Source organism: Magnolia sinica, chromosome 11, assembly GCF_029962835.1.
Source record: "Magnolia sinica isolate HGM2019 chromosome 11, MsV1, whole genome shotgun sequence".
Classification (NCBI taxonomy): Eukaryota; Viridiplantae; Streptophyta; class Magnoliopsida; order Magnoliales; family Magnoliaceae; genus Magnolia; species Magnolia sinica.
Genome location: NC_080583.1, coordinates 2,948,523 through 2,958,896, shown reverse-complemented (window position 1 = coordinate 2,958,896; position 10,374 = coordinate 2,948,523). Strand labels below are relative to the sequence as shown.

The following is a 10,374-nucleotide window of genomic DNA, read 5'->3' as shown; positions in this document are numbered from 1 at the left end:
GAGTGGCCTTCTAATCTCATAGACGAGTGACTAATCTCCATGTAAATGTAGTTTATGATACATGCTTTTGTAGGCCCATGGCATGGTGATTGTGAGTGGAAAAAGCAGTTCAGAGGGAAAGTTAATTAAATAGGACGCGGATTGCTGATTGAGAGTGGCTCTTTGAGCCCCCACAATGATGTATGTATTTTATGCTGCTGTCCATTTTGGACCACACCATTGGAAAAAGAATATTTAGTGAATGAGACTGAAAATAAAGTAGATTGAAAAATCAGATGGACCACATCATAGGAAAATAGTGGTGATTCAACACCGCCATTAAAAACTTTCTAGGCTTTCATTTGCCATCCAACCTGTTGATTGGGTCAAAGCGACAGTTTGATCTAAAACTTTTGTGGGTCCTAAGAAGTTTTTAATGGTAGGCATTCAATCGCCATTGCTCCTATGGTGTGGTCCACTTGAAATTTTAATCTATCTCATTTTTGAATTCATGCCTTCAAATGAGCTGGAAAAATGGATGGATGGTGTGGATAAAATACATACATCATGGTGAGACTCACAGAGCACTGTTCAAACCCATTATTAGATATGGGTCTCTTCTAACTATTAAAACTGTTTAAATGATATACCTAATTCTCATTCATCATCTACACTAGAAGCTAAAGTCCCCATGCATCCTTATAAGAAAATGTCCGGATGTTTATTTTGGGTGAGTGGAAGTTGCCCATAGTTTATGACTATTCCAGTCAAAATTTTAAAATGACAAAAAATCTCTTACCTTAGCTACTAACTCTCCAAATTAGCTAAATTCTCTTACTTTATTGAAAATTCATTTACATATTCTTTAAATTTTCCACTCATTGAAAAAAATAAGTGGACTACTCAACTCGTATCCATAACAAAGATGTTTTAAAACAAGGTTATATTGATTTTATGCAATATGAACTTATTTTGTATGCCTTTAGTTAGGTTGTATTTAGTCTCTCAAGTACAATCAGAATAACAAAAAAAAGTATGTAGCAAAAATGCATGCATCAACCAGGAATCGTCTGGTCTCGATCAGGAAATCTCAACTGTAGCTTCACATGATACATTGCATCAATATTCGACGACGGTCTTTGTCCGTCTGTCTGTTTGAAGATGGCCAGCCCTCGGGCAAATGCAAAAGACCCAGTCCCACCAACGACCGTAAGTTCTTCCCTGCTCTTGTGGCCGATGTGCTTAGCGTGGACACTAATGCTGCCGGAGTATTCATCGGCGTCGATAGTAAGATATATGATGTTGAATGCAGATTGTGCAAAGTGCTCGATTGGGATTATGAAGCCTTGGGCCCTCCCAATGGCCCGTGACGTGTTCTCGGGCCCTGCCGTGAGCGTGTGGTGGAAGACGAACGCACCGTCGGCGAGTGGGCCCACTTGGGTGCTGGGAACTGGGTGGTGGGGGTGTTGGATGTACAAGGAGAGAGCTAGCCACGGCCTTGTTTGGTTCTTTTGTGGCTTTCTATGGACTGAAGGGGAGATCACAGCTAGGAGGATCACAGCTAGTGTGGCCACTGAAACTGCTGTGCAGAATATGATCTTGGGTAGCATCATGCAACAGATGGTTGTTTTTCTTTCTATTACTACTTTGATTGGATTGGATAGGGTTGGATGTGTTTTTATAGATTTTTTTTTTTCTTTTATTATTTTTAAGTACTTTCTATTGAATGTACTTAATCTATTTAAGACACCTAAACCACTAATTTCAAAAGGGTATTTTGGGTTAGTAGAGGTGTCTCCCTAACTGCTCCAAAAAGGGTACTTTGGTCACTTTGGTGGTTGGTGATGTGTGCAACTCCAACTAAGGTTTTCAATGGGCCGGCTTGAAATTGAGCCCATCTATTAATTAGGCGGGTCTGAGTTCTAAGGGCCCATTTTCTCAACCCATTTAGAATGCCAAGTGGCTTTCTTCACATGCTCCACATGGTGGAACACACTTGATGATATGGGTGCACACGGTTCGGTTTGGAGGTGAAACTGGAATTGAACCGTTCCCAACGGTTCCAGGAAAACTAGAACAAGAACCGGACCGTTTGCACCCTAGAATCGAATGGGATAGGACCATAAAAACCAGTTCAATTCTATGGTTTTGGGTGGGTTTTTTATAAACCAGTCCAATTGCATGATTTATTTTTATAATCCATTCTAATTGCATGGTTTTTTAAGAATCCAGTCCAAGGTTCTTGAGAGACAAAGAAAGGCATGAAAGAGGGGGAGAATAAAGAAAAATTAGACATTTTTTGCTTTTTTGATTTTTTAATTTTTACATTTTATGTTTAAAAAAAGGTAAATTTTAAATATTTATTGACCAAGGGTCCGGTTCTAATTTCAGATCCAAGGTTTGGTTGTACGGTCCAATTGGGTTATACAAAACCCCAAACCGTGAACCGAACCGAACTAACCAATTCTTTGATTTTCAGAACCAGAACCAGAATGGTGGTGCGCTTCAGAACTAGTCCAAACCGTGCGGTCTGCTCGGTTCTGGTCCGGTTCACCGGTGGAATTACCAGTTCAACCGGTTCCTTGTGCACTCCTACTTGATGAATGGCACGGATCTTGCACAAAAGTGGGTGGCTGGGCTTGGCGTCAGGCCTATTTCTTTAGGCCTGTCACATGTCCGAGGCTTGGGCTGAGCTTTTAATTTATGGGCCGGGCTTGGACAGCTAACCAGAGACCTATGTGCCAAATCCGCTGTTTATGTTTCTTGGACCTGAAAATGAGGTCGGTCCTGCAATCACATGGACCGCATGGTTACATAAGCTTCAATTGCTTAGTTCTTTTAACTATTTCATTTTCCGTCTCATGTGGTCCACCTGATGACAGAACCAACCTGATTTACAGACCATGTCACATGGATAATGGAGCGCAGCTGATGAATGGTCCGGATCTCACACACCTTTCATCATTCAAAACGCAACATGAGTGCAAGATCCAAGCCACTCATGTAACAAGCTCAGTTGTCTAGTTTCATTTTATAAAAAATCCGAGCAATCTGATCATCAAGTGGACCACACGTGTATAAAATAAATGTATGGTTAAAAAATGACTAACCATGCAAAGTCACGTACACCATTGGCCCTTGTGATCACTATATCAGCAGCCTAATCTTTTATATAAGTAATCAGCATGGTTGGACCCACCTATAAATCTAACAAGTTGGATATTTCACACGTGCCACATTACCACATGTGAGAGTTGAGATGCTGAAATATTTGTCAACTCAGGCCAATTACAATTGGGCCAGGCTCGGGCTATGTCTAAGATCCCATCAGCTCAGACCGGCTCATTGAAGGGGCAATTTTGTCATTCGCCATGCATGATGTCAGGGTCCGGGCTCAAGGCGGGCTTGGGGCTACGATTTAATAGGTGGGCACCCAGCCCATGGACAGTCCTAGTCATGGCCTTGCCCGGGCTATTTGATTTAGACTCAGGACAAAACCGTCATTTTAAATGATTTAGGGGCAAATGAGTGGTTGGTTGACAGTTGAGTTGGTGAGGTTATATTCATACGTGGGTGGAGTAGGTAGCGTTTTTCATGGACTCGGATTCCGTGATGGAAAATCTCTGTGGGATGCCCTTTATCCACGCCGTCCATTCATTTTTCCAGATCATTTTAGAGCATGAACCAAAAAAAAGGGTAGATCCAAATGTCTGGTCTACCACACCACAGGAAAATAGTGATGATTGAAAACACCCACCATTCAAAACTTCCTAGGGCCCACTATAATGTTTATTTGCCACCCAACCTATTAATGAGATCACACGGCCCTGGATGAAGTGAAAACAGAAATATCAGCTTGACCCCTAGAAGTTTTCAACGGTGAATGTTCAATCATCATTTTTGGAAGAAAATAAAGTGTTCAATGACCACTGTTTCCTGTAGTGTGGTCCACGTGATATTTCGATTTGTCTCATTTTTTGGATAATACCCTAAAATGATCTAGAAATGTGGATGGACCGTGTGGATAAAATACATACATCATGGTCGGGCCTACAGAGCTTTTCCAGTACCGTGCACTGAAGGTAACTACCGAATCCGAGTCCCTTTTTTATTGCATAAGTGGGAAGTGGCCGAAACTAGCATTTGGTTGAATTTGATGGATGGGGATGACTCTGGGCTTTGAATTTCGGAGCATTTGACGCAGAAAATGAAAACCCAAATCATACATGGCCCAAAAATCTATCAAAATTGGGATATGCTAACCACTGATCTTGTGCCACTTCTTAATTGTCTATTTTCAGGATTTAAATTGTAAGGTTAGGATTGAAAGACCAAGGAGAAGTTTGGGGCATTGACCATCCATGGCCATACCCCACAGATCAATGGTCTAGATCCCCAAACCTTAAACTCCATTTTGCATTAACTTAAATCACAAGTACAGTGTCCACAATTTTCGGAGCAGGACTGTATAGGGCTGTAATGGGCCGGGCCTAAGGTAGTTGTCAGCCTGATTTTGATCCATTTCAGGCCGGCCCATTAGGCCCACTATTGAAAATTCTGAAATTTCAGGCCTGAGCCCGGCCCACTGACACTCTTATGGCCATTTGGATACTACCAAATAAGTTACTTTGTCTACTTACAGCAGTAGATAAGTAACTTAATTCAGATAAGTAAGTTTGATTTATAATTAATTAAAGTTAATATTTTTTACTTAAAAATAATTAATTACTTAAGTTAATTTATATTTTTTTGCTTTATCAGCTTTTCATAAGTTGCTAGAAAGATGCAGAGGAGAGATGGAAGAGAATAGAAGCTGATATATCTTCTTAGTAAGTAGAAATCAAGATAAGCCATTTGTGGCATAAATAACTTATCTTAAGAAACTTAAGATCCAACCACCCCTTAGTGACTAATGTGGTTGAGATTTTGAAATTTTTGTGATATTCTTCAGAAAAATCAAATGGCATTCACATTAATGCTGTGAGATTTTCAAAAGCTCGCCATTTTCAAAATTTTGCAACTTTATTGCTAAATTATCTTAATAATGATGCATGAATAATTTAAAATTTTAAATAATGCTGTTTTTGTTTTTATTTTGCAAGAAATATTTTGAAATTATTTTATTGGTGTGAAATATTATAATATTTCTTACAACCAAACACATCTCAAATAAAAGGTGGGCATATCTTCCCACTTTGTTGTGCCCCACTTGATATTTGGACTGAGCTGATTTTTGAGCCTATAAGAGTTTCATAAGGTGACTCATAGGGAGTGGATAGGGTGCATCCTTGGCCTAACCTAAGATGGTGCAGCCCTCACCATGGGGCCCACTTTGATGTATTTATTATGTATTCATGCCATCCATCTGTTTTGTAAGATGGTTTTAGGAGCCCAAAATGAAGTAGATCCAAATTTCAGGTGGACCATACCATAATAGGATAGCAAATAGATATCACGGAAACAACATTACAGTAGGCCCTAGGAAGTTTTTAATGATAGGGTGTTTAATCTCCACTATTTCCTGTAGCATGGTTCACTTGAGATGATCTTCATTGTTATTGGGCTAATGCTCTAAAATGATATGCAAAACGGATGGGCAACATGGATATAAAATAAATACATCAAGATGAATCCCCATAGTAATGGCGGCACGCAAACAGCTTGAGTGGATCCTTTGAACCATCATAGTGGGTGGTCTCTGATTGTGGGGCCCATTGTAATGTATGTGCCTTGCATCTACATTGTCCATTCATTTTCACGTCATTTTAGGACATGATTCAAAAAATGAAGTAGATCCAAATCTCAGATATTTGTGTAGCCCCTTCATCCGGGTCTTTGTGACCTTTTAAATAGGTTGGAGGACAAAAAAAGAAAAAAACATTCCCGTGAACCCGAAGAAGTTTTTAATGGTGGGTATTCAATCACCATTAATTCCTGTGGTGTGGTCCACTTAAGATTTGGATCAGCTTCATTTTTTTAGAATTATGTCCTAAAATGAGCTTTCAAAAATGATAGACAACATGGATGTAAGGAAAACACATTACAGTGGCCTCCACAGTTAGAGATTCACTCAAGCCGCTCCAGACTCATCTGGCCTGTTTGGGAGCGTGGATTCGGAACCCCTGGATTTGAAACCCCCGAGATTTGAAATCCTCCCATTGTGTTTGGCACCTTGGATTGGGAATTAACTTTATTCCAAAAGTAGCTATGCATGGTATATTTATAAGGGTTTGAATTTAATTATTAAATCAACTATAATATCTATAATTAGTGACATAAGTAATGTTTGACACCATGGTTGTAATAAGCCCGTTGAAATACATGCTTTGCCTAAAAATGATGAAATTCCAAGTCTCAGATGGGCCACAAGCACCAGATCATGTTTGAGTGACTAACCAACGATTATTAACCGTTAATTTACATGGACAATGTTTGGATGGTGTTGATCATCATATTAAAGTAATTATAGTGATGCAATTACCTAATAGAATAATAGTCTGGTGACACACATCTTACACATGCAACTCTTGAAAGGATTTTAGATGTAATCCAAGCTCTCACCATACTTGGATTTGAAACCTAGTTACTTCACGGTGCCAAACAACCGGGGGATTTGAATTCCCCTGAAATCCCTCCAAATCCATGGTGCCAAACGACCCCATAGACGAGTTCTGAAAAGGTCTTGTATTTGCGTGTATATACTCAGCTGGTGGGAGTTTTGTAATCTAATTGTAATCCTAATCCTGTTTAAAGAGAGGGTTGTTTCAAGTTGACCGAGAAATTTCCAAGAACAAGATTTGATACTATGGTTGGGTTGTGTTTTTGTAAGCCATTAAAATTCTGGGCTTGGGTCTCATAATATCTTTGCTCGACCTAACTGGAATATGAACACTCGCACTAAACCGACCCCACTTTTATGAATAAGAATTTGGGTGGCCCGCGATCAGGATCTTCATATTGATGGTTTGGATCAAGTTTCATTAATCGAGCCTATATATTAGGCCCAATTGAGGAACCTAAGCCACAACCAACCAAAGTTATAAAATTGAGCCAGTTTTGGCCAGCTTTGGCAAAACCCAAACCAGTATCAATAGGGCTGGAAACAAGCTGGGCTCGACATCAAATCAGAGCCTGAACTGGTTCAAGTGCCTGATTCAGGTTCCACTGATAATTTACTAGGTGTTTAGGAAGGGCGGAAGCACACAAAGATGAATTAAGCAAAGTACTTACAATCGCACAAACAAGTACAATCACAAACAATCCAAAATTTATATGGAAAAATTCTTGTGAAAAAAACCCACGGTATAAAATAACAAGGAATGCAATATGAAAGCAAAAATTACAAGAAATAGTGCTTACTTATTCGAACAAGCCTCAAATCCACTCTACAAATCCTAGCTATGCCCATGAACCCTTTGGAATGAATTAAAAAGTCTCAAAAACCTCTCTACATCTCTCAAATCCCAATTACACTCCGATATATGAAGTATCACAACCAGAATCAGAAACAAATCCTGCACTTATACAATTTTGCGCTCATGTTCGATGGGACCTTCGATGGCATCAACAATTTATTGATGACATTGAACACCTTCGACGACATCGAATAGCAATACCAAAACATTCCAACAACCGAATATGAATTTTTTAGATTTTTTCGATGGCATCGAGCATTTGTTGATAGTATCGATCTTTGCTAGATGGCATCGAGTGGTATGTCAATGACATTGATAGACCTTGTTTCTTACGGATTTAAGACATTAACAACATTAGGCACAGCGATTTGAATATAATAGTATCCAGACCCAGCCCAATCCAGTAATCGTGTGATTTTTTTCTTTATGTAACCCTATGGACCGTCCCTAATGCCTCCCAACTGAGCCAGCTAGACCATCTATTCCTATGACCTTAGGAGCCGTTCGGATTCACAGGCCCGTTTGTTTTGTCCCGGGCTTGATGTGGCCTGGGTTTTACTTTACGGGCTGGACTTGAACTGACCTCTCTCCTACCCATTGACAGACAGAAGCCCGGTCGTTTTTCTTTGATAAGAACTCCGGTGCTCTGGCAGATTGTGAATCTCCATACACGTGCACTTAGAAGTTGTGCAGATGACATGAACATGACTCAAGATACGGTGAGAATCATGAACCCACCAATTAAACTAGAATTGCATTTTAACTGATGGATTGTTGGGCATGAATTGGACGGTTTATATCAAAATTCAACAAATCAACACTCAGGATCATCCAATTAATCTTATTTTATGGTTATGACCTATCTATACTGAGCCCCACGGTCTGGACGGTTTAGATTTAACTACAATTTTGCCACGTCGACAATTCCTGAAACTCTTCTGGCCCCCCAAATGAACAGCTGGGATATCACACACCGTACACTCATGTTTGGCAGTCGCCCATGTGCGGCTTCAAATAGCATGCCTCGTTTATCAGCCAGATCATGATCGTAGAAATCCTCTAAAAAGGTGACACGTGGCAAGCTCCTCTCCCTTCTTTTTGGCAATGGTGCTCTTTTTTTCCTCTTCGTTCTTTGACTCTCGGCCACTGATTGTGCACTTTTAAAGATGCGAATTTTCAACCATAGCATAAACTAAGGGAAAAGGATTGGTACCACTCCCTCTACCATTGAAGTAAGACAACGTGGGACCCACCTTGAACAGTGATGGGACCGAGCATGTTTCGTACGGCACCCTGTTTAACCATCCCTTGGTGGGCCACAGTCATCTCTCACAACAGTTCGAGAGGACCACTAAACTAGGCCTAGCAATTTATTTGAAAGGCTTTATTTTATCTAGGTCCCTTACTTTTGCAGCAATTATATACATCTCCTATGTTTTGAATTATTGCATGCATGCACCTTCCATATGGGCCTATTAGGTTTCAAAGTCGGTCGGGTTCAACCTGACCGACCCAAAATTGGGTAGGGGTTGGACAAGATGTATCAGGTTTAGTCTCGAGTTTGGGCTATATAAACACCAACTTGATAAAATTTGAGTCAGGCTTGGGCTGAGGTCTTAAGTTGCCCGACCGAACTTAAACCCAATCAATAAATAAGTTATAAATTATAATTGAGTGTAGATCGTCCGTGTTGAAAGTATAGGGAATTTCAGTGCTATCAGGTCTCATTGGTCCACACTATTTCCGATGACTCAAGCTAAAAAAATATGTTGGATTCCTCTCCCAAATGGACTGCGTGCTGCACAACACTACTTTTAAAGGAGTAGTTGTCCTAATTTTAACTTGTTTGTTTATAAAAAAAAAATATTCTTTATGATAAATAACTACATCTGTAATTAATAAATCATAAATACAAAAGATAAGATGTGTATTGAAATATAATAGGCTAATGCAATTACAAAAATATTAGCATGTATCCACATGACCAACCTAACGAGCCCGCTTGGGTTGGGTTGGGTTGGGATAGGGTTGAAGTATAGGAACCTTGGGTTGGGCTAGGATTGATCACCAACCCGGCCCAACCTAACCCGCCCAACTTTCAGCCCCGGGCCTACTGGGTCCATTGCCTATGAACCATCAAATGGAAATTGCGCAATGGCATGTGGGATTAGCATTCCTCTACTCATAGAGAATTTTTTTCGGACTATGGCAAAGTAATTGCCCATGTGGCCCACATCAAAATAGTGAAATAATGATCCAATTCTGGGGTGTATAATCCATCCACAATAAAGCTTGCGCGATGAACGGTGTGGATCTCGTACTAAGTGTGCCTTGTCAAAATGGTTCAAAGTTTCGCTGTCGAAATTGTTGGTCACGAGTCGTTCTCAACCCCATCAAAGCATCCAAGTTCGGTCAACAAAACGAAGAGGAATGATCACACACGACCATACCACACAAAGCATGCGATGCTACACCGTTTTTCTGCAAGTCTGTACCATGTGTAGGAAATCCAAGCCATACAAAATGTAAGCCCCACCATAAATATCACCTAGCATGAAAATCATCCCTTCCTGTAATCTAATGGAGACATCAATGTGTTGGAGTGTGATCTTTGGCCGTTGATGGATTTCGTTGGTCTCTCCCACTAGATGAGTGAATCGGCCTGATTTTTGCATCAGGTGATGATTGTGATTGACCCCATATTTTTCATGGCTTAGATGTCCTACAGATGTGATGTGTCAGTAGGAAACAAGGTGTTGCATAGTGAATTTAACGGTATATGGTTGTACGTTTTAATTCCTTCCTCCTTTTCTTACTTAATTAATGATCTGGCTACTTTAAGAGCCATCGTATGAATATTCGAGTGCTATACGTATCAGTTCCAAGTTGTATGCATGTGAAACAAGGTGACGTGCATTCACATTTGCAAAAGTGTGTGGACCACAGCTAGTTGTAGGTGAGCAACTAATTGGGTGTGGGG

General features: G+C 40.2%; 1 protein-coding gene across 1 annotated transcript; it reads right to left on the bottom strand.

Annotated features, from left to right (window-relative positions):
* Positions 1 to 1,034: 1,034 nt before the first annotated feature.
* Positions 1,035 to 2,495, bottom strand: LOC131218238 (dirigent protein 17). Its single transcript, XM_058212915.1, has one exon. The coding sequence runs from the start codon at positions 1,590 to 1,592 to the stop codon at positions 1,035 to 1,037; it is 558 nt and encodes a 185-aa protein (XP_058068898.1). The 5' UTR covers positions 1,593 to 2,495.
* Between the last annotated feature and the right edge of the window lie 7,879 nt (positions 2,496 to 10,374).

What these genes read in the sequence shown, in the direction of transcription:
- LOC131218238 (XM_058212915.1), bottom strand. Translation starts at nt 1,592, where the DNA reads ATGATGCTACCCAAGATCATATTCTGCACAGCAGTTTCAGTGGCCACA.